The 27672-nt window shown below is 48.6% G+C and overlaps 1 protein-coding gene across 2 annotated transcripts in view; it reads left to right on the top strand.

The window, feature by feature from the left end:
- UBE4B (ubiquitination factor E4B) overlaps nt 1-27672 on the top strand; it is an 82426-nt gene that overhangs the window by 7119 nt on the left and 47635 nt on the right. The window contains exons 2-7 of one of the 2 annotated variants that reach the window (XM_060258760.1): nt 11242-11428; nt 19817-19952; nt 22600-22687; nt 22940-23084; nt 24931-25159; nt 25698-26096. In XM_060258760.1, the coding sequence (XP_060114743.1) occupies nt 11242-11428; nt 19817-19952; nt 22600-22687; nt 22940-23084; nt 24931-25159; nt 25698-26096 (1184 nt within the window). The remainder of the gene's footprint in view (nt 1-11241; nt 11429-19816; nt 19953-22599; nt 22688-22939; nt 23085-24930; nt 25160-25697; nt 26097-27672) is intronic. The other variant, XM_060258761.1, reaches the window with a different exon arrangement.

The following is a 27672-nucleotide window of genomic DNA, read 5'->3' as shown; positions in this document are numbered from 1 at the left end:
TTTTACTTCACACTCCAGGATGTCTGGCTCAAGGTCATAGATTTCAGTATCATGGTTGTCCGGGACATTGAGCTCCTTCTTGTATAATTCTTCTGTGCATTCTTGCCACCTTTTCCTGATCTCTCCTGCTTCTGTTAGGTCCCTAACATTTTCGTCCTTTATCATGGCCATCTTTGCACAAAACGTTCCCTTGATTTCTCCAATTTTCTTGAATAGATCACTTGTCCTTCCCATTCTATTATTTTTCTCTATTGCTTTGCATTGTTCCTTCAGGAAGGCCTCCTTATCTCTCCTTGCTGTTCTCTGGAAATCTGCATTCAGTTGGGTGAATCTTTCCTTTTCACCTTTGCCTTTCGCTTTCCTGCTTTCCTCAGCTATTTGTAAAGCCTCATCAGGTAACCACGTTGCTTTCTTGCATTTCTTTTTCTTTGGGATAGTGCCGATTGCTGCCTTCTGTACAGTGTCACGAAGCTCCTTCCATAGTTCTTCAGGCATAGTTCTTCTTGTTCCTGTAGTTAGATATAAAAAGGTTGCCTGCCTTTTCAGCTCTGGTGTGTAGAAATGTGTGTATGTGAAGGAATAAATAGCTGCCACTTTTAATGCAAAGTCATCAAGGGTGTTCTAAAATAACATGGTGGTTGTGGTGCCTGGTTTGTAGGCAATGATTTGGCAATCCTTTGATATTGACACACACACATGTGGTTTCAAAATGTCCTTGCATGCTGGGAAGGGAAGACTACAGTTCCCATCAGGCACTGCGGGAGATCAATGGCAGGGACTTTAGTTTGGAAAATATTAGTTGTTACTGGAATAGCAGTTAAACATTCATTATGATTTTAGACCTGCGCATTCCCTGTAAACCTGATTAGAGCATTGTAAATGCACATTATGGGCATCAGAAATGCTGTGTCATTAAGGCAGTTTATACAATATGTAAGAATCCGTTTCTGGCAAGGACTTGATCTCTCAAAACACTGCTTTGAAATTTCTGCAAGACCCCACCAACACAACTTTGCCTTTTAAAAAGAGCCAACTATCTGGCAGGTTTACTTGGTAGTCCTTTGCAATGTTTCCTTTAAGCTGCAGAGTCTTGTGAGCAAAAATTCTACTTTGTGAGCTACTGGCATTAAAGTCGTGAGCTACTGCATAAATTAGTGTGCTCTGGGGTCATCCTTCTCGAGCTAAGACAAAAATGTGTGAGCTGGGAGCTAAAAATCCGTGAGCTAGTTCACACTAACTCAGCTTAGAGGGAACACTGGTCCCTTGAGTCCACTCTCACAAACTCACTAGTATTTGTTTTTAAACTTACCCGCAGAATATCAGTCTTCTGAATAGCTACTTGCCTGTGGGAAGTCACAAATTGTCCCACTGAGCAGGCAAGTGATTTTTGAGCTGTTCATGCATTTTTTTTTCCTGTTCTCCTTTAAAGAACAAAAGTGAAGACTTTACAGTGTCTTTATGGATAGACAGGCAATGCAATTTAAAGAAGGGTGTGTGTTGCTAACTTCTTTGGATTTCGGTGGGTTGCTGGGTTGGTCTGAAGCAATAGAATAAAGTGTGAGTCCAGGGGCACCTTTAAGACCAACAAAGTTTAATTCTGGGTGTAAGCTTTTGTGTGCCTGCACACTTCTTCAGAAGAAGTGTGTGAAAGGGTAAAAGGCATAAATGGAGAAGACCACCTGACAGGGAGGGCTATTAGAAAAGCCAGGGAAAGTCCAAAGGGTGGTGACGGCCTGTTTTTACTGGCAAGTATACCTCCCCGTCCCCGCAGTCTTCACATATGAATTAAAGTTTCACATATGAAGCTGCCTTCTACTGAATCAGACCCTCAGTCCATCAAAGCCAGTATTGTCTACTCAGCCTGCAGCGGCTTTCCAGGGTCTCAAGCTGAGGTTTTTCATGCCTACTTGTCTGGACCCTTTTTAGTTGGAGATGCCGGGGATGGAATCTGGGACCTTTTACTTACCCAGCAGATGCTCTACCACTGAGCCACTTGATGTTATCAGAGCGATTCTGGAAGAATTCCAGGTGAGCTCACCTGTTGATGCCCTTCCTTAGAAGAGGATGGCAGGTTGGAAGTGCCTCCCTCCAGTGTTTAAGATAAAATGTTCTTTGTGGGGTAGAGATGATGATGAAGAAGATGACTCTGCAGATTTATACCCCACTCTTCTCTCTGAATCAGACTCAGAGCGGCTTACAAGCGCCCATGTCTTCTCCCCCCACCCTGTGAGGTGGGTGGGGCTGAGAGGGCTCTCACAGAAGCTGCCCTTTCAAGAGCTATGGCTGACCGAGGGCCATTCCAGCAGCTGGAAGTGGAGGAGTGGGGAATCAAACCCGGTTCTCCCAGATAAGAGTCCGCTCACTTAACCACTATAGCTGACCCAAGGCCATTCCAGCAGCTGCAAGTGGAGGAGTGGGGAATCAAACCCGGTTCTCCCAGATAAGAGTCCACACACTTAACCACTACACCCAACTGGCTCTCCTTGCTTCTAGCGAGCAGCCGTGATCACCAGGAAGAAGTGTGTATGCACACGAAACCTTGTACCTGGAAGTGTGCATGCGCATGGAAACTTACACCAGAATTAAACTTCATTGGTCTTAAAGGTGCCACTGGACTCAAACTTTGTCCTGTTATGGATATGTCTGAGCATACATGCAGAGGTAGAAAGCTGCCTTGTACTTTCACATCATTGGTCCATCAAACGAAATACTATTTACTTTGACGGGCAGCAGCTCTCTCTGGGGTTTCTGGCCGAAGGAGGCTTCTCTCAAAATATCCTGCCCTAAGACCCTAGAATGGGAGTTGTCAGGGGTTGTACCTGGTGCCTTCTGGGCTCTACCGCTGAGGCACAGCCCCTCAGGAAGGCTTTCTCTTGGTCTAAGCTGGTATTGAGATGCCTGCTGTGAAATCAAAGCGCACCAGAGGAAGCTGGGCAGCCTTAGGAAAATATATATTTTAAGAAAATTTTAACGGGAAGTGGATCTCTCACTGCAGAAAATACTGGGACTTTGCATCTCAAATGGTTGCAGTGGGGGAGAGAAGAAACCTGGTTCGAACTGGTCTTCTGTTTTTGCAAAGCAAAGAAACAATTGAGAGTATTTGTCCATGATCGCTGTAGAGCCCCTTGCAGTTCTTACCTGCACCCCTTCACATTGCTGGATGTAGAAAGAAGAAGATGATGATATTGGATTTATATCCCGCCCTCCGCTCTGAAGAGTCTCAGAGCGGCTCACAATCTCCTTTACCTTCCTCCCCCACAACAGACACCCTGTGAGGTGGGTGGGGCTGGAGAGGGCTCTCCCAGCAGCTGCCCTTTCAAGGACAACCTCTGCCAGAGCTATGGCTGCCCCAAGGCCATTCCAGCAGGTGCAAGTGGAGGAGTGGGGAATCAAACCCGGTTCTCCCAGATAAGAGTCCGCACACTTCACCACTACACCAAACTGGCTCTCCAATCAATGGCTGGAAAACCCAAAATCAGAGCCTGTCAAAGTCTACTTTATTTATGATTTAGTTCACAATCTCATTTGAGGCACTGTATTTTTACCAGTGACTGGGCTGAGAGTTTATGCATGGCCAAATTTGCTTAATGCAGGAGCCGCATAGAATAAATGTCAGATGTTTGAGAGCTTCGAGACATGATTGTCAGATGTTTGAGAGCCCCAAGACAGGGAAGGAAGGTGAAAAGGCAAATAGAAGGGCAAGGGAGAGGTGGAAAGAAAGCAACTTTAAATGCCTTCTCCAAGCTGGCTCATGGGATGGTGGGGGCTTTGAGAGCCACACAATATGTGGGAAAGAACCACACGTGGCTCCTGAGCCACGGTTTGGCCACCCCTGCCGTAGCCCAGTGCTCTGAGAGGCCTGGCTGTTTCTCAGCAACTTCTCAGGGGTTCTTCTGTGAGAAGGCCGGTACTGACAAACAAGGTTCCCTCAGAACTTGCTTCTCCACCGCTGCCCACTTCAGAAAGGTGCCTATTCTGGGGTGAAGGGAGCATTGGTCAAGAGCTAGAGCTCGCTTCAGTGAGTCTTACCAGGCCACTGGTTTCCCTGAGTTCTCTGCAACATTCAAGAGCTCTTCAGCTGACAAAGTAATTTTTATTAGTTTTAATTCGCTCTTTCGTTCTCTCTCTCTCTCTTTCTCTCTCTCTCATCCCACCCTTTCCGCAAGCGACCTGGAAACCTCTTCTGAAGCTGAAAAGTTTGAACTGGAATACAGAATAGTTTACACTAGCATGCTATGAATAAATACTGTTTTAGTAATACACTGCATCTCTACTGTAGTATGTTTGGGAGGGGTTGTTGTTTATACAATGTCACCAATATGCTTAGGACTATATTGAGCTTGCATAAGAGCCCCATGGCACAGAGTGGTAAAGCTGCAGTACTGTTTTAGTAATACACTACATCTCTCTGCTCATGATCTGAGTTCGATCCCGACAGAAGCTGGGTTCAGGTAGCCGGCTCGAGGTTGACTCAGCCTTCCATCCTTCCGAGGTCGGTAAAATGAGTCCCCATCTTGCTGGGGGGAAAGTGTAGCTGACTGGGGAAGGCGATGGCAAAGCACCCCGTAAAAAGTCTGCCGTGAAAACTTTGAAAGCAACATCACCCTAGAATTGGCAATGATTGGTGCTTGCAGTCGGTGCTTTACCTTTTTTTCCTTTTTATATTGAGCTTGAGCAGCAAAAGCAGTTCCTCGTCTCCACGGAGCTTACATTTTGAGAAGGGCATGAGGGCAGAGAGAGGCGCAACAGAAACGAGGAGAGGAGCAGGTGGTAGAGGCCGGGCAAACCGGGCAGCAAGTAAACCGTGAAGTGTCTGTTGTTGGGGGGGGGGGGCACAGCCTCTGCATCTGCATGATGTGTTTCTCTGATCTTCTTTCTAATTTTCATGCGCTGCTTCTGTGTTGATATTCAGCAATCCCAGCTTAGAAAGAGAGGAAACTGAGTCATGGCCCTCTACCCATCTGGGCATAAACTGCTCGTGCTGTGTGCTGGGATTATAATGACTGGAGCTGCAAAAAACACACGCTGTGTTGCAGTAGCGATTGGCTGCTTCAGGCACACAAACCATCCTGTGCACACACAAACACACATGTATGAGCGGCTTATAATATCTAGCATTTATATAGCTCTGTGAGTTTTCAGACAGTGCTGTAAGGTGGGCCGGTGTTGTTCCCATATTGCAAATAACGGTTAGAGAGGCTTGCTTAAGGTACAGCTATTTTCCTCATGGCAAGGGTGAGATCTGAGCCAACAACTGCCTGATTTATAGCGCATTCTCTTCAGCCGTTGCGTCCCTCTAACGTTTTGTCCTTTTTAAGAGCGGGAAAGACAGCAGAAATCTTAGATGGGCTTGAAGAAGATGATGTCTACTGGATCGGACCCAGTGGTCCATCTAATCCATCATCCTGTCTCATATACTGACCAACCAGTCCCTCTGGAGGTCCAACAACCTAAGAAGGTCCATCCAGTTCAGCATCCTGGCTCACATAGTGGCTGCCGAGTTACTCTGGAGGTCCAGCAACAGGGCACAGAGACTGCGGCCTTCCCCTTATGTTTCTTCCTGGCACTGGGATTCAGAGGTTGACTGATTCTGTATGTGGAGGCTCCCTTTAGTCACTATGGCTCAACGCCTCTGATAGACCTATTCTCCATAAACGGTGTAATATCCTTGTAAAGCTGTTTGTGCCTGTGTCCATCACTGCATCTTGCATCGCTGTGCAAAGTCCACATTTGAATCGCTCGTCATTTAAGAAACGTTTCCTTCAGTCCGACCCGAATGTACTGCTGATCAGTTTCATTGAATTATCTCCAGGAAAATTTCTTTGTAAACTTTCTCCACCCTGTATGTGTTTCTATAAACTTCTGTCATGACTAGTGTTCCCTCTAAGCTGAGTTAGTGTGAACTAGCTCATAGATTTTTAGCCTCCGGCTCACACATTTTTGCCTTAGCTCAGGAAGGATAACTCCAGAGCACACTGATTCATGCAGTCGCTCACAACTTTCATGCCAGGAGCTCAGAACATAGAATTTTTGCTCGCAAGACTCTGCAACTTAGAGGGAACGTTGATCAAGACCTCTCCTTAGCTGTCTCTTTTCTAAACTGAGAAGTCCCAGGCTCTTCAGCCTTTTTTCAGCCTTGCAGTGGCTCTCCTCCTTTCTTGAAGGTCGGGGACAAAGGGTGGCAATTGGGGGGGAGCTGTCTCAGAGGCACCCACTTCATTGTGGCGTGCCCCAGGGAGCAGTTCTCTCCCCGATGTTGTTTAACATCTTTATGCGCCCCCTTGCCCAGATCGTACGGAGGTATGGGTTGGGTTGTCATCAATATGCAGATGACACCCAACTCTATCTATTGATGGATGGCCGGGCTGGTGATGTCCCTATAAATCTGGACCGGGCATTACAAGCCGTGGCTGACTGGCTCAGGCTGAGCGGGCTGAAGTTGAATCCGGCGAAGACTGAGGTCCTTTGCGTGGGCCGCGGTGGACCGGAAGGGGAGATTACCTTACCGGCTTTTGACGGTGCACCACTGATACCAGTGCGCAAAGTCAAGAGCCTGGGAGTGCTACTGGAATCCTCCTTATCAATGGAGGCCCAGATAGCTGCCACTGCTAGAACCGCCTTCTTCCATCTTAAGAGGGCGAGGCAGTTGGCTCCCTTCTTGGAGCGCAGCGACCTAGCAACTGTGATCCACGCAACGGTCACTTCGAGACTAGACTACTGCAATGCCCTCTACATGGGGCTGCCCTTATATCGAACGCGGAAACTCCAGGTAGTCCAGAACGCGGCGGCCAGGCTGCTAGAGGGACTACCACGGTGGGAACACGTGCGGCCTGGGCTGCGGGATCTGCATTGGCTGCCGGTTGTGTACCGTGTTCGCTATAAAGTGCTGGTTATCACCTTTAAAGCCCTATATGGCCGAGGACCTGCCTACCTAAGGGACCACCTCTCCCCATATGTTCCCCAAAGAGCACTGAGATCTAGCTCTCAGAACCTTCTAACAGTCCCTGGGCCAAGAGAAGCTAGGTTGAAGGCTACTAGGGAGCAAGCCTTCTCTATAATGGCCCCTCGATGGTGGAACCACCTTCCAGAGATGATACGAGCCCTGCGGGACCTGAATCAATTCCGCAGGGTTTGCAAAACATTTCTTTTCCAGCTTGCCTTTGAAACAGAACCTGATTAACTTGACATGCGGCCACCTAGCCATCTTGTGGATATTACGACTTCAGTATTTTAGCACCTATTTTATATATTTTATCTATTTTATATAATTTATTTGTCATTGATTGTACTGAGATTGTTTGTATTGTTTTACTGAATCATGGGATTCCATGTCTGTGAGCCGCCCTGAGCCCGCCTTTGGCGGGGGAGGGCGGGGTATAAGAATAAAATTATTATTATTATTATTATTATTATTATTATTATTATTATTATTATTATTATTATTATTATTTCATAGGAAAGGTGTTCCAACCCCCGAATAATCTTGGTTACTATCTTTTGTACTTTTCCTAGCTTCGGTCCTGAGCGAAGCCTTTCAGGGCCTTGTTTGCAGTGTCCCCTCTATTTCCCACCCACCCCCCGCACTTCAGTAGAGCAGTTCACATCCGGAGTGGAATATAACTGATGTAATCTTAAAGCGGACAATGGGCAGTGCAAGGCCCTGCATGGCTTGGCTCCAGACTGCCGCTGAGCGAGGCTTCCTGTGTTAACGAGCGGCTGCTCACATGCAAAGCTGAGAGGGAACACTGCTGAGTTTTCATGTAGGTGTTAGCTCAGGATGGCCAAACTGTGGCTCGGGAGCCACATGTGACTCTTTTACACAACTGGCGGCTTGGAGAATGCATTTAAAGTTAAAAAGTTGCTTTCTTTCCCCCCTCCCTCCCCCTATCTATTTGCCTGCCTTCCTTCCTTCCTTGCGGCTCTCAAAGTCTGATATTCATGTCTCGCGGCTTTCAAAACATCTGACATTTGTTCTATGTGGCTCTTACATTAAGCAAGTTTGGCCACCGCTGTGTTAGCTGATGTTGACTGAGCGCGTGCTTTGAACATGGAAGTCCCCAGGTTCAGTCTGGCATCTCCTGAGTTAGAAAGAATCTCAGGTAGGAGATCTGGGGAAGTCTTTGAGAAACTGTAATTGCCTGGCTAGCTGGGCCAGCATCTGATTTAGTATGGGGCAACTTCATGCGCTGAATACTATTTCCTTGGTGTTTCCTTGTAGCCAGCCTTGAACTTCAGGAACAGGGCCAGTGTTGGTGGGGAAGAAGCCAAGTGTAATATGAATGGAGCAATTAGGTGAAAGACGAGTGTAAATAAAGAAATGTAAGTCATGCTGCTGGCTTTGAAACGTAAATCGAATCCCTGATCAGTTTACAGCACGCGCAGTGTGCGGGTATGTGGTTGTGGCCGAGGGCTGCCTCTTACGCTGCACAATTCAGGATACTCTTAGCTTTGTGTAGAAATGGCTGTGGTAGTGACAACCAGTGTGTGTCTCTGAGAGGGGGATGCCATTGTCACCAGAGGAAAAAAGGGAAGAGGAGGTGGTAGCGTGTGCAAATTAAGGGATTTCCAAAGCATTGAACATATGAAGCTGCCTTCTACTGAATCAGACCCTCGGTCCATCAAAGTCAGTATTGTCTTCTCAGACTGGCAGCAGCTCTCCAGGGTCTCAAGCTGAGGTTTTTCACACCTATTGGCCTGGACCCTTTTTTAGTTGGAGATGCCGGGGATTGAACCTGGGACCTTCTGCTTCCCAAGCAGATGCTCTACCACTGAGCCACTGTCCCTCCCCATTGGAGAACACTAAACTACCAAGCTCCATTTAAAAGGACTCAAGATAATTAGTTGTCTGAAAATATCTGGGCATCTAAACATCTGATGTCAGGTCCTTGGGAATGTGTATGCTACTGCAGCCTCTATAGACCTTTGATACCAAGGAGAATTCAGTCTTTTTTCACTTTTCTCTATTGCTCTGTACTTTTTTCTCAAACCAAATGCAGTGTGGGAAATAGATGTTGGTTAAACCGAAAGCTCATCTCTCTTTGGGGAAGTGCAAGGCTGGAAACCTAACGGATCAGGTGAACAACTAGAAGAATCAAGGAACTTCTTGTACACAGTGAAAACGAGGAAGTGGATATATCTATTCAGTGGGTTCTTCAGGAGTTCTCCCACGTAGCACGCTTTCACATTTTTGGTGCTAGAGGGGGTTGAGGTCTTAGGTGAGCCTTTAGCTCAGTGTATATCTTGAGCCCTGGTATGTCGGCGGGTAGATGATGTTCTAGGGGGTGAAAATTTGCATAGAGGCCAGTGGAAGATGCATTGATGTGCTTCAAACTCGGGTTTATATTTATTTATTTATTTATTTATATTTCGATTTATATCCCGCCCTTCCCACCGAAGTGGCTCAGGGCGGCTTACAGCATATAAAATCTAACATAGGTTTGGCTTTAAAACATCAATTAGCAGCAGTTTAAAACAGTAAGTTAATAAAACATAAAACCAGCGGTCTGTCAGAATGCACACTACCACCATCCAAAATTCCCAGTGTCGGTTAGTTGTAAGACAGCCGGAAGAGGACCGTCTTGCAGGCCCTGCGGAACTGCCCAAGGTCCCGCAGGGCCCTCACCTCTTCCGGCAGCTGGTTCCACCAGCAAGGCGCCATTACCGAGAAGGCCCGATCCCTGGTAGATTTCAAACGGGCCTCCTTTGGCCCGGGGATTACAAGCAGGTTTTGAGAACCCGATCTCAGTACTCTCTGGGGAACATGTGGGGAGAGACGGTCCCTAAGGTAGGCAGGTCCCCGGCCATAGAGGGCTTTAAAGGTTCAGATGCCACCAACTCTGAAATGGAATTAACTTGCCATGCACTGGCATTACAGGTCAGAAGTGCTTTCCTGTTGATTAGCTGCTGCCAGTGTGGGCAGATTCATGCATATTTCCTTGTGGTTGCTAGAAAAAAAACCTATCTTATTCATTTGCTTCCAGTAATTCAGTGTGGTTTAACAAAGTAATATCTTTTCCAAGCAACAGACTTGGAGGGGAAAGATAACGATCGACTCTCTTCAGATTATACAAAAGCTAACACTGCAAGCATGGGTGAATCCGGAAGCACATATATGCAATGAACGCTGTTTTTCAGTGGGTGTCTAAATGGGTGTCTGCTTGCAGATAACTTGTACTGAGATCCAGTGGTTAAGAGCATAGTTTGGTGTAGTGGCTAAGAGCGGCAGACTCTAATCTGGAGAACCGGGTTTGATTCCCCACTCCTCTTCCGCATGCAGCTGCTGGACGACCTCGGGCAAGCCACAGTTCTCCCAGGGCTGTTCTCTCAGAGCTCTCTCAGCCGCACCTACCTCACAGGGTGTCTGTGAGGGGAAAAGAAAGGAGAACGTAAACTGCTCTGAGACTCCCCGAGTGAAGGGTGGGGTATAAATCCAGTCTGCTCCTCCTCCTGTTCATTGGGAAGGGACTGGGCTTTGGAACCTGTCGCCCTTTCACATTCAGTCTTGCAGAACACAGTTCTTCATAGATCTGGTAAAGACGGATACAAGCACTTCCGGGAAGATGCTCTTGAAGAGAGGGAAAGAGGGTGGTTTTGACCTTGTTGCTTAAGGCTATGGGTGGTGGGGGGCGGGGAGAGCTTGCACCGCTTCTAATTATAGTGTTCCATCTGGTCAGGGGAATGAACACCACCCATGTTTTCCACATGTTCTGTATCAGTTTCTGTGAAAATGCTGTTTGGTAATCTCTTGAGGGGAAGCCCAGGTGATAAACTGCTCGAACATTAAGCAAGTTGGTGAGCTAATAGAACAGAGGCATGTGCTTGAAGGAGGAGGGTTTGCAAAACGCTCTGTTTTCAGTCGTTCCAAACCTGCACAGTGGAAATAAATATACTTTACATTCCCCTTTCGAGGTACTAAACAGATTATGTTGAACTTTTGCATAAGGAGTAGGCCTCAAAAGGAGCTGGAAGAGGGGCGGAAAAGTGCACTCCAGGCGAACAAGGGATTGGGCAACTCTGTGTTTCTTTATACTTGTATTCTAGCTCTGCCATCTTGAACTTAGAGAGGTCTGTCTTCCAACCAGCAGTCCTGATGCATTCAGGGAGCAGACTCCTTCTCTGGTTTGCGGTGGTTGTTGACTGTAGTTAGTGCATGTCGGAGTTTTGCCCCTCTCGTTGTCAAGATCCTGGAAGATTAAGACTCAGCAAAACTTGCTAACCTGGTTGCACGTGCCTTTGCCACAGATCCGTCGGAGGCGCCTTGCTCGGCTCGCTGGCGGGCCATCGTCTCAGCCCACCACGCCACTTACGTCTCCGCAGCGAGAGAACCCGCCGGGACCGCCTGTAGCAGCACCGTCCCCTGGAGCATCCCACAGCCTCGGGTTAAATGTTCACAGCATGACCCCTGCTACCTCTCCAATCGGCGCATCAGGTGAGCCACGGCTTAGCTTCTTTCTTTTCCTTTTGCATTGGTAAGGGAACCTGCAGAAGTCCCAGGGGTTTCCTTAAAAGCTGATATTGGGGCCTAAGGATTTGAAGTATGGTTCCAGCTTGGGCAGTGCATATGCTAAGTGCTGCTCTTGCCTCAGCATTAAGTTCTGGGACACGACTACAGTGGTGGATTCATTGATTTCAAATGTCAGTTTGATAAGATAGTAACGAAAATGAGTCCCTCCCCCATCCTTTAAGTATTTCAAGGAAATACACATGTTGGAGGAGCTGTGGCTTGGGAGAGAGCCAGGTTGGTGTAGTGGTTTAGTGTGCGGACTCCTATCTGGGAGAACCGGGTTGGATGCCCCACTCCTCCACTTGTAGCTGCTGGAATGGCCTTGGGTCAGCCATAGCTCTTGTAGGAGTTGTCCTTGAAAGGGCAGCTTCTGTCAGAGCTCTCTCAGCCCCACCCACCTCACAGGGTGTCTTTGTGGGGGGAGAAGATATAGGAGATTGTAAGCCGCTCTGAGTCTCTGACTCAGGGAGAAGGGCAGGGTATAAATCTGCTGTCTTCTTCTCCTTCACTTCCATCTGCTGGAATAGCCTTGGGTCAGCCATAGCTCTGGCAGAGGTTGTCCTTGAAAGGGCAGCTGCTGTGAGAGCCCTCTCAGCCCCATCCACCTCACAGGGTGTCTGTTGTGGGGGGAGAAGACATAGGAGATTGTAAGCCGCTCTGAGTCTCTAACTCAGGGAGAAGGGCGGGGTATAAATCTGCTGTCGTCTTCTCCTTCACTTGCAGCTGCTGGAATGGCCGTGGGTCAGCCACAGCTCTGGCAGAGGTTGTCCTTGAAAGGGGAGCTGCTGTGAGAGCCCTCTCAGTCCCATCCACCTCACAGGGTGTCTGTTGTGGGGGGAGAAGATAAAGGAGATTGTAAGCTGCTCTGAGTTTCTGATTCAGAGAGAAGGGCGGGGTATAAATCTGCGGTCGTCGTCTTCTTGACATCAGGGGGTGTGACCTAATATAAAAATGAGTTCCTGGTGGGCTTCTTTCTTCCAAAATGCCCTGTCTACATCATACGCTGCCTTGAAGTCTGCAAAGCAGGAAGGCGGCTAATAAGAGTTTTAAACAAATAAATAAAAGGTAAAGAGAGGAATTGGGAAGCAGCGATGGTGGTTGATTGTTTTCCACTCTTTTCTGTGCATGCAAACAAAGGGGTTTGCGGGAGGCAGTTCGCAGGGATCCCTTTGCAGCGCCACGACAGCGAAGGCCGCTGCTTCTGTTTTGACGCAAAGAAGAGAGCAGCCTTTTTGGAAGCCTTCTTTCATCTGCACATCCAGATGTCTCCTTCCCCAGCCCCGTTGGCAGCCAGCTTGGGAGTAAAACAGGTTTGGCAGCTGCTGTCAAGAAGCACCAGGGTGTTTTAGAGATGTGAAGCGTTGGACGTCATCCAGGAAGAGGCAGGCCCAGGTTGCTGCCCAGCCACGGAATTCGTTGGGTGGCTCTTAAGAAGTCTTAGTCTGAAGTAGGTCACAGTCGTATGTCACAGTGTGTCACAGAGGATAGAAAGGCACAAGAAGAACCCTGCAGTGCTGGAAGAAGACTGCGTCTGTGTGTGTTGTGTGGCGTTGGGTTGCTTATGACTTAGTGTGACTCTATGAATTCTCTCTCTCTCGGCTTGGCTTCGCAAACGAAGATTTAAGAAGGGTGCAATAGTCCACGTCTGCTGCAGGCTCGCTGGTGGCTGACAAGACCAATGCGGGACAGGCAGGTCCGGCCACAGTGGCTGCAGGGAAAAGTCTGATTTAGGGTTGGTGCTGTAGCATTCGTTGGGTGGCTCTTAAGAAGTCTTAGTCTGAAGTAGGTCACAGTCGTATGTCACAGTGTGTCACAGAGGATAGAAAGGCACAAGAAGAACCCTGCAGTGCTGGAAGAAGACTGCGTCTGTGTGTGTTGTGTGCCGTTCGGTTGCTTCTGACTTAGTGTGACTCTATGAATTAATGACCTTCAAAGTATCCTAAACAGGTCTTGCAAACTGAAGACTGTGGCTTCATTAATGGAGTCAGTCCATCTGGTCGTGTTGGGTCTTCTCTTCCTCCTGCCTTTTCTTGGTATTATTGTCTTTTCCGTTGAGTGATGTCATCTCATAATCAATGTTCCCTCTAAGCCGTGGAGTCTTGCGAGCAAAAATTCTGCTTTTGTGAACTACTGGCATTAAAGTTGTGAGCTACTGCATAAATTAGTTGCCCTGCGGCCATCTTTCCTGAGCCAAGACAAAAATGTGTGAGCTGGAGGCTAAAAATCGGTGAGCTAGCTCACGCTAACTCAGCTTAGAGGGAACCCTGCTCATAATGTGACCAAAGTACCGTATCCTCAGTGATTTTAGTGTCTAGGGGGAAAGTTCAAGCTTGATTTGATCTAGAACCTTCTTGTTTGTCTTTTTGGTGGTGAACAGTATATATAAAACTCTCCTCCAATACCACATTTTAGGCAAATAAAGGGCAGGATATAAGAACACAAATCCCATAAATAATAAGAGAAGCCATGTTGGATCAGGCCAGTGGCCCACCCAGTCCAACACTCTGTGTCACATAAGAACATAAGAGCAGCCATGTTGGATCAGGCCAGTGGCCCATCCAGTCCAACACTCTGTGTCACATAAGAGAAGCCATGTTGGATAAGGCCAATGGCCTATCCAGTCCAACACTCTGTGTCACATAAGAACATAAGAGAAGCCATGTTGGATCAGGCCAATGGCCCCTCCAGTCCAACACTCTGTGTCACATAAGAACATAAGAGAAGCCATGTTGGATCAGGCCAATGGCCCATCCAGTCCAACACTCTGTGTCACATAAGAACATAAGAGAAGCCATGTTGGATCGGGCCTGTGGCCCATCCAGTCGAATACTCTGTGTCACATAAGAACATAAGAGAAGCCCTGTTGGATCAGGCCTGTGGCCCATCCAGTCCAACACTCTGTGTCACATAAGAACATAAGAGAAGCCATGTTGGATCAGGCCTGTGGCCCATCCAGTCCAACACTCTGTGTCACATAAGAGAAGCCCTGTTGGATCAGGCCAATGGCCCATCCAGTCCAATACTCTGTTTCACACAGTGGCCAAAACCCAGGTCATCAGGAGGTCCACCATTGGGTTCAGACTTCCAGAAACGCTTCCAGTGTTGTCCCCCACAGCACCAAGAATACAGAACATCACCGCCCCAGACGTAAGAACACAAGAGAAACGAGGTTGGATCAGGCTTGTGGTCCATCCTGTCCGACTCTCTGTGTCGCACAGTGGCCGAAACCTAGGTGCCATCAGGAGGTCCACCAGTGGGACCAGAATTCCAGAAGCCCTCCCGCTGTTGCCCCCCCACAAGCATCAGGGATGCATAGCATCATTGCCCCAGACAGAGTGTTGCATCTTTGCCCCAGACAGAGTGCGGCTAATATCATTTGCTCTGAGAAATAAAACAGCCTGATGGCACCGTAGTGATGCACTTATTTCAGCATAAGGATTCATGAGTAAGAGCTGAGTTTATCAGCTGCACTGAAGTGTGTAACCATTAGGATAATGCTTTTCTATGGACAACACGGGTGAGTAAGAGATGCTACAAAGAGGCAGGTTTAAAACAAGACCCAATCAAAGGAGAAATGCGTTTACTCAGAGGGTGTGGGGGCCACTCCCAGCTGTTGTTAGGCAGAGCAGGATTAGTGCAGGAGAGAACAAGATAAGCTGATGGGTAGTTACATAAATAAGCTAATTAGCATCCCTAACGGCCACGGTATGCAAGATACTAGCACTGGTAGTGAGTTAAGAGTGCCAGGGCCTTTTTAAGATCTGGTTTGTGTGCCTGCACACGTAAATAGCTGTGGACTTGTTAATGAATTCTAATTCAGCAATTTCACGTTGGGTTCTCCCTTTAAAGGATCGGCGATGGAATCTGTTTGATGGTTAAGACATTTGCCCACTGATGTCTCAGTATTTTGCTTTTAGTGTCAGATTTGTGTCCCATTTATTTATTTGTGTATGTGCTGGCTTGTTTGTCCATTGTAGCTGAAGAGCACCGATGATCAGGTGGTTGACTCGAAGATGCTACGGTCTGTTGGGCTCAGAGATGATGTTGTTTGAGTGTGCAGTGGGATAAAGTTGACATCTTGGTTGCTTGCAGGGTCTTGTGTCACAATGATGTGTCTGTTTTGTAGGTGAGAATTCGATTAGGACATAAGAACATAAGAGAAGCCATGTTGGATCAGGCCAATGGCCCAGCCAGCGAAACACTCTGTGTCACAAAGTGAACAAAAAAACCCAGGTACCATTAGGAGGTGCATCATTGGGGCCAGGAAACTAGAAGCCCTCCCACTGTTGCCCCCCCCCCCCCCAAGCACCAAGAATACAGAGCATCACTGCCCCAGACAGAGAGTTCCACCAATACGCTGCAGCTAGGGTTCCCCATCATGGCGAATTTTGGCGCTATGCCACCCGTTGACCGCTTTTCCGGCATCTGTCAAGTGTTCTTAGAAAGTGGGTGGGGCAAGGCTTTTGATGGATTATTGGTGATTTGATTGGCTGTGCAGATTTTAATAATTGTTTTCTCTTGTGTTCTTATGTCTGGGGCGGTTCTACACTGTGTTATTAAGGTTAAGCTGGCTGGCTCCGCCTCCTGCGGCAGCCATTTTGTGGTTGCGTCCACCATGCCATGTCAGAATTCCAAATGCGTCTGCAGGCTCGAAGAGGCTGGAGACCCCTGGTTTACGGCTTTCTGATGGCGAGCCTTTCCTTGTGGTCTGCTGCTCGTAAACTTCTGGTTAGCAGCGGTTGGTATGACTGACGCTTGGGGTGTTTGTGGCTGGGGGGGGTGGGGCTGTGCTTTGTTTGCCAGCAAGCTATAATGTCCGGAAGTGTTCTTAGTCTGGGGCAGGGGTGGCCAAACTTGTTTAACATAAGAGCTTCATAGAATAAATGTCAGAAGTCTGAGAGCCGCAAGACATGAACATCAGATGTTTGAGAATCAAGGAAGGAAGGCAAATAATAATAATAAATTTTTATTTGTATCCCGCCCTCCCCGCCGAAGCAGGCTCAGGGCGGCTAACAGGACATGGTATGCACCATGATTTTACATAAAACAATTTTAAAATACAATTAATAAATACATTTTAAAAACAATTACATAAAAATAGATGGAGGAGGGGGAGAGAGGTGGAAAGAAAGCAACTTTAACTCTAAATGCATTTTCCAAGCTGCCAGCTGGCTTGGCTTGGAGAAGTGGTTTAAAGAGACTTATTAGGAAGGGAATGGAAAATAAATCAGCCAGTATCATAATGCCCCTGTATAAATCGATGGTGCGGTCTCATTTGGAGTACTGTGTGCAGTTCTGGTCGCCGCACCTCAAAAAGGATATTATAGCATTGGAGAAAGTCCAGAGAAGGGCAACTAGAATGATTAAAGGGCTGGAACACTTTCCCTATGAAGAAAGGTTGAAACGCTTGGGACTCTTTAGCTTGGAGAAACGTCGACTGCGGGGTGACATGATAGAGGTTTACAAGATAATGCATGGGATGGAGAAAGTAGAAAAAGAAGTCCTTTTCTCCCTTTCTCACAATACAAGAACTCATGGGCATTCAATTAAATTGCTGAGCAGACAGGTTAAAACGGATAAAAGGAAGTACTTCTTCACCCAAAGGGTGATTAACATGTGGAATTCACTGCCACAGGAGGTGGCGGCGGCCACAAGCATAGCCACCTTCAAGAGGGGTTTAGATAAAAATATGGAGCAGAGGTCCATCAGTGGCTATTAGCCACAGTGTGTGTGTATATATATATATATAAATTTTTTGGCCACTGTGTGACACAGAGTGTTGGACTTGATGGGCCGTTGGCCTGATCCAACATGGCTTCTCTTATGCTCTTAAAGAGACAAATGCCTTCTCCAAGCCAGCCAATACGGTGGTGGGAGCTTCAAGAGCCACACAGTATGTGTGAAAGAGCCACAGTCTGGCCACCCCTGGCCTCTGGGGCATCAAGGCGGTAGTTCACATTTTGCAGGTGGAAAAGGTTTGTCACTGTCTGGAGAGCCTTTTTACAAACAACCCTCCCCACTTCGAAACGTGCAAGGGGGTGTCCGACCACAGTATGTGAAGTGTGAGTGTTGTGTATATATTTCAGCCTTAAAAATGCTTCTGTGAAACCTCCCTTCCCTCCTTCTCTCTGGCTGTGCAGTGTTTTTAAATGGCTTGGCTCTGCTTTTTTCCTGCCTGGGGGATAGGGCAGTGTGTTTTGAACAACCGGCAGCTGAGATCCACTTTGTCCAAATTAAAATCGGGAGCCGAGGTTGACTCTTGCATCTGAAATAACTCACTTAATGCGCAACGAAGAGCAAACCTGTCTCTGGAGAAGACCACCCACGGGGTTTCTGTTAGGGTCACTGTTGTGAGCAGGTTGCCTGACTGGAAAGCACTTTGTACAGAACATCAACTCATGCATAGATCTCAATGACAGTTTCTTCGGCGGATGGGTAAATCTCGTACACTGTCAGCTTCTGGAAGGGCTGTCCGGCTCAAGAAGATGCAGCATAGCTCTCTGGCGTCTGTGGAAGCAGCTTTAAAAGGCAAAAGCTGCGATTCCTACAGAAATTCTTGGGACAGTCCCCCACTCCTAATTGAAGGTGCTTAAACTTCAGTTTAATAGCAGTCCCATGGCAAGGTAAAGCTGCAGTACCTCAGTCCTAAGCTCTGCTCACAACCTGAGTTCAATCCCGGCAGAAGCTGGGTTCAGGTAGCCGGCTCAAGGTTGACTCAGCCTTCCGTCCTTCCGAGGTCAGTAAAACGAGTCCCCAGCTTGCTGGTGGGAAAGTGTAGATGACTGGGGAAGGCAATGGAAAACCAGCCCGTAAAAAGTCTACCGTGAAAACGTTGTGATACGACGTCACCCCAGAGTCAGAAATGACTGGTGCTTGCACAGGGGATTACCTTTACCTTTTTAAACTTCAGTTTAAGTTTAATTGGTTGGGAATGTACTTTGCAGTTGCTTTGATATACATTTCACATTATGGGAGCACATTCAACCTGCGCTGAAAATGTTACGCTGGTTGCCCGTGGCATTCCGGATTCGTTTCGATGTGCTGGTCGTAACCTTTAAAGCCCTGTATGGCTTGGGACCGGTCTACCTTCGGGACCATCTCTCCCCATACGTATCCCAGAGAGCACTATGTTCAGGGTCCCAAAATCTTAAGATCCCCCGGACCGAAAGAAACTCCATTGTCGACCGCCAGAGCCTTCTTGGTAATAGCCCCCACTCTGTGGAATGCCCTCCCAGGAAACATCTGCCACAGTTCTGCAGGGTCTGTAGAACCGAACTGTTCAAACTCGCTTTCAACGGTTAAGGGGAGGTGGCTATTATTCCACAGCGCTGAACTGACATAATTGAAACCAGAACTAACTGAACTAATATAATTGAAACCAGAAACATCAGAATAACCAGAATATCAACATGCATCTTGGACTTTTAATGACTATAAAATGTATGGAAATGATTTTATTGTATATTTTGGTTTTTTAATGTTTTATGTTGCTTTTATTTGTCATTAGTTGCCCTGAGCCTGTCTGGGGAGGGTGGGATACAAATCTAATTAAATAAATAAATAGATTAAATAAATTATATGAAGGTATTTTACTTGGCCTTTCAAAACTGTATTTCTTAATAACCTTATTTGTTTGGCATAGTGGTAGTTTGGTGTAGTGAAGTGTGCGGACTCTTATCTGGGAGAACCGGGTTTGATTCCCCCCTCCTCCACTTGCAGCTGCTGGAATGGCCTCGGGTCAGCCATAGTGGTTAAGTGTGCAGACTCTTATCTGGGAGAACCAGGTTTGATTCCCCACTCCTCCACTTGCAGCTGCTGGAATGGCCTTGGGTCAGCCATAGTGGTGAAGTGAGCAGACTCTTATCTGGGAAAACCGGGTTTGATTCCCCCCTCCTCCACTTGCACCTGTTGGAATGGCCTTGAGTAAGCCGTAGCTCTGGCAGAGGTTGTCCTTGAAAGTGGAGCTGCTGTGAGAGCCTTCTCCAGCCCCACCCACCTCACAGGGTGTTTGTTGTGGGGGGTGGGAAGGTAGAGGAGATTGTGACCGCTCTGAGATTCAGAGTATAGGGCAGGATATAAATCCAAAAATCTTCTTATTTTGACCAAAAGACAGCTCGTACGCTGCTTGGACCTCCATGCCTCAAGTCCTGCCTCTGTTGTGATCTTCATCAGAAGAATTCCCAGTATGATCATCCCCATCATGCATCTGAACCGAGGCACAGCTCATGGAAGCTCCTATTGAAAAGCGTGTTGCTAGTCTTTAAGCTGCCACTGACCGGACTTTCTTTCCATCTCGTGGTGTCTTTCCTTCAGGCGTAGCCCACCGAAGCCAGAGCAGCGAAGGAGTGAGTTCGCTCAGCAGTTCTCCGTCAAACAGCCTCGAAACCCAGTCTCAGTCCCTATCCCGATCGCAAAGCATGGATATCGACAGCGTCTCCTGCGAGAAAAGGTAAAGGGAGTTGGGTCTGGGTTCTGACTCCAGCCTGTTGTCTTATGGGCCACTTCTGGTGCTGTGTCTCCCCCCAGGTTTTAACCAGAATGTGTGAATAGCCAGTTGCATGGCTGATAGTGAATTAAACTAACCTTCAGGTTATTATTTTTATTTATTTTATCAGATTGATATCCCACCCTCCCCTAACGGGCTCAGGGTGGCGTTTATATAGGCAGCGTTTACAGGAATTGGTTATACTTGGCCGTGAACAACTGACCAGGTGTGAGCGGGGAGGAGTGCTTGTCTAGGAATATTGAGGACTAGCGACTTTATCTTTAAGGCCGCCTTCATCTCTTGGTTCCTCGTCTTTCTTTGGTCCTCTTAAGCAGGAGGTCTTTGTTCCTACAGGTTCCTACCAGACTGAATTCAACAATCTAGATAGGTGTTTGGTTTTGTTGGGGCATTTGAGGAGGTAGAAGCTGTGATGACGCCCCCTGCATATTGCCAAAACACCTTTCCACCAAGTCCTGTTGGTGTAGTGGTTAAGTGCATGGACTCTTAATAATAATAATAATAAATTTAAATTTATATCCCGCCCTCCCCGCCAAGGCAGGCTCAGGGCGGCTTACAAAGCATAGTACATTGTACAATGATACAATAAAATTCAAACAATTAACAATTAAAATACAATCAGTTATAAACAGCATTTAAGTTAATAATATAAAACCACAATATAACATAAGATGGTGCTACAGTCTTGATGTGCATATAAACATAGTTTTGATGATGATGATGCAATGGTTCCACCTCCTCTTGTCTGGGAGAACCGGGTTTGATTCCCCCCTCCTCCACTTGCAGCTGCTGGAATGGCCTTGGGTCAGCCATAGCTCTGGCAGAGGTCGTCCTTGAAAGGGCAGCTGCTGGGAGAGCCCTATCCAGCCCCACCCACCTCACAGGGTGTCTGTTGTGGGGGAAGAAGATAAAGGAGATTGTGAGCTGCTCTGAGTCTCTGATGCAGAGAGAAGGGCGGGGTATAAATGTACAATTCTTCTTTGTTTAATGTTGTCTCCTTGACAGCTGGCTTTGACCTGTCAGCTGGAAGGAAGGAGCTGGAAATGCATAGGGGCAGGAAGAAGATGATGATGATATTGGATTTATATCCCCACCCTTCACTCGGAGTCTCAGAGCGGCTTACAATCTCCTTTCCCTTCCCCTCCCCACAACAAGACACCCTGTGAGGTTGGAGGGGCTGGGAGAGCTCTTTCAAGAACTGCTCTTGAGAGAGCAGCTCTGAAAGAATTTGTGACAGACTCAAGGTCACACCAGCAGGTGCATGTGGAGAAGTGGGCAATCAAACCCGGTTCTCCCACATTAGAGTCCACGTTCTTAACCATTACACCAAACTGGCTCACACTGGTTGCTTACCTCTGACCTAAAGGGATGAAACAACCTATTTTAGAAACCTTTTTTTTAAGAGGAGGGAATTGATTGCAGAGCTGAAAATCTGAAGGGGATTGCAAATGTAGTTGCAAATGAAGCTGCAGCTTTGAGGCTCTTTGGGTGGTTTATGGCTAGGCGCTCTCTCTTAGAGTATTCTGCCTCACAGATGAGAATAAAACGCGCTGGGGGGGATTTATGCATGCCACCCTTGCGAGAAGAACAGGACAAACCTTCCACAGCTTCCCTTTGGAGCCTTGATACTTGCCAAAGCAGGGCCCACACGAACCAAACGCAGAACAGCCTGCAGTTTGTAAGCTGGAGAGCTAGTTTGGTGTAGTGGTGAAGTGAGCGGACTCTTATCTGGGAGAGCCGGGTTTGATTCCCCACTCCTCCGCTTGCACTTGCTGGAATGGCCTTGGGTTAGCCATAGCTATTGCAGGAGTTGTCCTTGAAAGGGCAGCTGCTGTGAGAGCTCTCTCAGCCGCACCCATCTCACAGGGTGTCTGTTGTGGGGCGAGAAGATAGATGAGATTGTGAGCCGCTCTGAGACTCTGATTCAGGGTGGAGGACGGAATATAAATCCAGTGTCTTCTTCCCTTCCCCTCCCTGGTCTGGGAAGTCCTAGGCTGGCACCCAAAATAAAGAGTATTTTCAGGATTGGGATGGGCCACTGTTTGGTGTAGTGGTTAAGCCAGTTTGGTGTAGTGGTTAAGTGCTTGGACTCTTATCTGGGAGAACCGGGTTTGATTCCCCACTCCTCCACTTGCACCTGCTAGCATGGCCTTGGGTCAGCCATAGCCCTGGCAGAGGTTGTCCTTGAAAGGGCAGCTGCTGTGAGAGCCCTCTCAGCCCCACCCACCTCACAGGGTGTCTGTTGTGGGAGGAGGAAGATAAAGAAGATTGTGAGCCGCTCTGAGTCTCTGATTCAGGGAGAAGGGGGGGGGTATAAATCTGCAATTCTTCTTCTAAGCCCGCCAGGCTCCTTTTGAGTCCTAAGTTGCCCAGGCCAGCTTTGAAGCAAAAGGTATATGAGCGGCGGGCTGTGGAAGGCCAGTCTATTGACCGGCAGCTGTTAATGGCATCCCTTTTTACGGCTCCTCTTTTTCCTGTCTGCATCAGTCTTGTTCTCCTTTCGCTTACTGCGCCTGTCCGTCGGGTCAGCAACTTCTATGAGCAAGCCTGCTTGAATGTCCAGAGATTAATGGCTTCTTTGTTCCGCTCACAGTATGTCCCAGGTGGACGTAGATTCGGGAATCGAAAACATGGAAGTCGACGAGAGTGACCGAAGGGAGAAAAGGAGTCTCACCGATAAGGTGGGTGAGCCCCAAAGAGGGCAGTCTCTTTGGTGTGGGTGTGATGGAAGCACCTGTTGGGAAGCGCAGGTTGGTCGGCTGGTGGGTGTTTGGATTTCTGACTAGCTTCTGTCACCCAGACGCCTGGGGTGGGATGGCGGAAATATTCGTAAGGATACTTAATTTAAGATCACACAAGAGAGGGTTAGCTGCTCTTCTATGGCCTTGGCTCTCCAAACGAATGCCCGACATTTCCCTTTTCCTGTGGCGAAGGAACCCCCGTCAGGATCCGAAATCTCAGAAGAGCAAGCCTTACAGTTAGTCTGCAAGATCTTCAGGGTCTCTTGGAAGGATCGCGACAGGGACGTCATCTTTCTCACTTCGCTTTCCGAGCAGTTTAAACAGAACCCCAAAGAGGGTAAGAAGCGCAATGATTTTGCTTCGTTTTTTTTTTAAGGTTAAGTTGTGACCTTTTGTCTTTCCTGTCGCTCCCTGGGATCTCAGGCAGAGGGTCATCTTAAACTCAGTGGGGTTAATCCTGTAACATCCCTTATAGAAAGTTTACGTCCAGCCACACGGCTGAGGCTCTTTCCCACCTGTATGGCGGGCGTGGGCGTGTTGCAGCCAACTGAATGGCACTCCCTTCTCAGCAAGGGACTTCCAGGGCAGGTGAGAAGCAGAAGTGGGCTTGCCTTTGCCTTCCTCTGCAGAGCCTTCCTTGGTGGTCTCCCATCCAAGATGCCTTGGCAGCCCTTTGCTAGAGTTGCAAGGTAAGTGAGAAGCAAAGGCTGGGTTGGCCATTGCCTTTCCTCATCAGAGTCTTCCTTGGTGGTCTCCTAAGATTTCTGGTGACTCCAGCAAGGGGCTTTCAAAGCCAAGTAAGAGGTGGTTTGCCATGGCCTTTTCTCTGCAGAGCCTTCCTTGGTGGTCTCCCATCCAAGATTTCTTGCAATCCCAGCAAGACAAGTGAGAAGCAAAGGCTGGGTTTGCCATTGCCTTCCTCTGCAGAGCCTTTCTCGGTGGTCTCCCCTCCAACAACCAGCCCTGTTTTGCTTCCAAGATCGGGCCACACCATGCCTCCTTCCCTACCCATTTGCTTGGAGTATCCCTTTCTCACATAGCTCAATCACCCACCCCGCTTTTCTGTGGGTTTGCACTTCCATCTGGCAGTGTTGGGTTTCCCTTGGCGATGGTGGCGGCGGCAGTGAGCCCCAGATGCATTTGTCATCAGCAGAGGGTGTCTGAGTGGGAAGCACTTTCTGGATATGTTTGGGTGGGGCTGACTAAATGCTGTGGGTGGCTCAACTCCCCCGCTTTATTGCCTTCGAGATAAAAAGCCATTTCGGCCTGTTCTGTTGGCAGATCGGCCCGGCAGCTTTGCCTACCCCGCCACCTCGTTCGTGACTCCCTTTTAGTTGGTAGAGCTGTGGAGGACGGTTGGTGGGAGCTTGGAAAGTGCTAGAGGAGGCTGTCCCTGCCCTCTAAAGCTGCCCTCTGGGCCACTGCATGTTGCTTCTAGGGCAGTATGGGGGAGCAGAATGCTTCAGCCATGCACTCATTATGGGGCAGAACATACATGGGCATTCAATGAAATTGCTAAGCAGTCAGGTTAGAACGGACAAAAGGAAATCCTTCACCCCAAGGATGATTAGCATGTGGAATTCACTGCCACAGGAGGTGGTGGCGGCTACAAGCAGCTTCAAGAAGGGATTAGATCAACATATGGAGCAGAGGTCCATCAGTGGCTATTAGCCGCAGCATATCGTTGGAACTCTGTCTGGGGCAGTGATGCTCTGTATTCTTGGTGCTTGGGGGGGGCAACAGTGGAAGGGCTTCTAGTATCCTGGCCCCACTGGTGGACCTCCTGATGGCACCTGTTTTTTTTGGCCACTGCATGACACAGAGGGGCCATTGGCCTGATCCAACATGGCTTCTCTTATGTTCTTATGTCTGGGGCAGTGATGCTCTGTATTCTTGGTGCTTGGGGGGACACAGTGGGAGGGTTTCTAGTGTCCTGGCCCCACTGGTGGACCTCCTGATGGCACCTGGGTTTTTTGGCAGTTGTGTGACACAGAGTGTTGGACTGGATGGGCCATTGGCCTGATCCAACCTGGCTTCTCTTATGTGGGCCTTGCTTACATTCTCTGTTGTCCTGGGATAACAGCCTCATAGACCCGCTACTGGCCTCAAATAGCCCTTTGGGGCATCAGTGGGACAGTTAACTGCAAAGGATGGTGACCTTCCTGCTGTTTGTCCCTTGAAAGTGTACTCGGATTTTAAAGACCTGATTGGGCAGATCCTCATGGAAGTCCTGATGATGTCGACCCAGACGAGGGAAGAGAACCCCTTTGCCAGTTTGACGGCGACCTCCCAGCCGATCGCAGCAGCTGCCCGCTCGCCTGATAGAAACCTGGTCCTGAACACCGGCTCCAATCCGGGAACGAGCCCCATATTCTGCAACGTGGGATCGTTCGGTTCCAGCTCCTTGTCGAGGTAAGCGGGCCTCTTGCAAGCACCCGAATTCCACACTGAGCTTTGTGAGTCAGTGTGTGTGTGTGCCTGAATCTTTTTATTTCCAAGTTAACTTGGGCCAGGTGATAGATGACAACATGTTTCTTGTAGGAGCAAATCTCTTTGTGAAACGCGCCGCTGTCGAGAATCCAGACAGCTCTTTTTGAGGTTCGTTAAAACCTCGACAGGAGCCCTGCGAGATTTTAATGACTTCTCTCTGCTGTAACGAGAGCTGGAATCGTGCGCTTTCTCTTAATAGAGGTTCTCACAATGCGAGCGGATGTGGTTAATAGAAAGCGCACGTGCAAGTGGCAACGTTTCCCCAACTTCTTAACGTTCGGTTAGTTTCAAAACTCTTGGTGTGTGGAGCCCACCCGTTGAGACAACCACAGCCTGGTAGAAGAACGTTGAATCTTATTGTCACTGATCTTTGGCATCTTTCTCTCCTACTTCACAAAGATCTAAGTGGCTGGTCTGTCTGTCTTTCCCTTTCTCTCCTCCTTTTCTCTTTTGATCCTAGTCTCTACGGAACTAGCCCAGCTCCTGCCCTCACCCCTTTGGCCGGCTCCTTCCTTGCAACTTCAGCCAGCCTGGCTGCCCCTACAGCCGCACCTTCCCTTTCTGTCAGCCCTCACGCCCCACAGGCAGGCCCGCTTGGAGCCCCGCCCTCCTCCCCGAGGTACCGCCCGTACACTGTGGCTCACCCGTGGGCCCTTCCGGCTCCGCCCGCCTCGCCTTCTTCGGCGGCTGCCGCCATCCTCTCTCGCTCTCCAACTCCTCCCGTCGCGAGCGCCAGCCCTCCGGCCGCGCGGGCCGCTTCGTCCAGGATTAGGCCCATAACGATGGCCTTGCCTCTGTTTACTGCTTCAGCCGGGCCTCTCAGCAGCCGGCCGTCTCTCCTGAGCAGGACACCATCTAGGTATTTGGAGGCTTCGAGAGTTTGCTGTTTTGGTGTGTGCCGTGCAGAGGTTGCGGTGACTTAACTGTGTGTTGGAAGGACTCCTACTCAAAAGCAGCCTGCTTGACTAACCCCCCTTAATAAACGTCTTGCTTAGATCTTTAACAAACCGTGTGAACCCAGCTAATACTGACTGCAAGCGAGGACACTGAGGGCGCTGCGGGTGGGCAGCATTCATGGCCCAGGGTAGGGGTGGCCAAACTGCAACTCGGGAGCCACGTGTGGCTCTTTCACAGGTTTTGTGTGGCTCTCAAAGCCCCCACTGCCCTGTTGGCTGGCTTGGGGAAGGCGTTTGAGAATGCATTTGAAGTTAAAGTTGCTTTATTTCCTCCTCTCCCTCCCCATCTATTTTTTCTCCCTCCCCCCTCAAACATCTGACATTTATGTGGCTCTTAAATAAGCAAGTTTGGCCATCCCTGGCTTAGAGCTAAAGGGGACAAATGCAAGAAAGAAGACGGGAAGAGGGAATACGCTTTTGCACAGATTTACGTGATGCGAGAAGAATGATATGGTTTGTTCTCCTTTGTCTTGTTTCTGCGTATCTGTGATTTAGACAGACTGTCCCCTTTAAAGATTATGACTATTGTTCTCTGTTTGCCTTCTCTGCCTGCCTGCCTGCTGTTTCCTGTCCCTTGGAAGCGGTTGCATTTAACAGTGTCAGCTGCAGTTGACTGATTTTTTCCCTCTCAGGTGGTTTTTGTGCCTTTCACCTGTTAACTCAGCCTGTAAACCTGAATTCCTAATAATTTTCCGGCTCATTCCTTTCGGCAGCTAAACTGTCCTGCTCTTTGGCATGTTGTTTCTGGGGTTTTCCCACATGTACCCCTGGAGGGGGCTGGGGGGTGCAGGCACCGCTGTGTCTGGCTTGCTGGGAGTGCGCTCCACTTAGAGCAGCACCAGCATGGCAGCCTGTTGGCAACTGGGACGTGGACAGCCTTGTTGGGATTTGGCCCAGTGAAAGTGTTGAATCTTGACCAGGCAAGTCATTGGTGTGGCCGCCCGGAGGACGCAACAGAATTGGCAAGCCGAATGAATCGTTTGCCTGAAGACGAGAAGTCTGACGCTGTGCCCAAATCGTTACCTTGTCTGTTGAGGCTGGAGATACTGTGTGAGTGTGGAAAGTGCCGTTAGGTTGCAGCCAAAGTATAGAAGGACTTGTGCGTTTTCAAGGCAAGAGACAAACGTGGGCTTTTTCCGCACTAACCTAGCTCCGCGCCAGGCTTCCTTTCGCTCTGGAACTAGCTAGCGGTTCTGCACCAGCTGCTCTGCACCGCCATTTTGCGCCAGGGCAACCCACGATTTGGTTGTCCCAGCGCAAAATGGCGGCACGGAGCAGCTGGTGCAGAACCACTAGCTCGATCTGGAGTGAAACGGAAGCCTGACACGGAGCACAGTTAGTGTGGAAAAAGCCACATGAGGTTTCCCATTGCCTTCCTCAGTGGTCTTCCTTTGTGGTCTCCAATTCAAGGACTGGCCAGGGTTAGCCCTGCGTCGCTTCTGAGATCTGATGAGATTTGGCTAGTCTGGAGTTAGCAGG

The sequence above is a fragment of the Heteronotia binoei genome, chromosome 18, assembly GCF_032191835.1.
Source record: "Heteronotia binoei isolate CCM8104 ecotype False Entrance Well chromosome 18, APGP_CSIRO_Hbin_v1, whole genome shotgun sequence".
NCBI lineage: Eukaryota > Metazoa > Chordata > Lepidosauria > Squamata > Gekkonidae > Heteronotia > Heteronotia binoei.
This window is presented reverse-complemented; position numbering and strand designations above follow the sequence as displayed.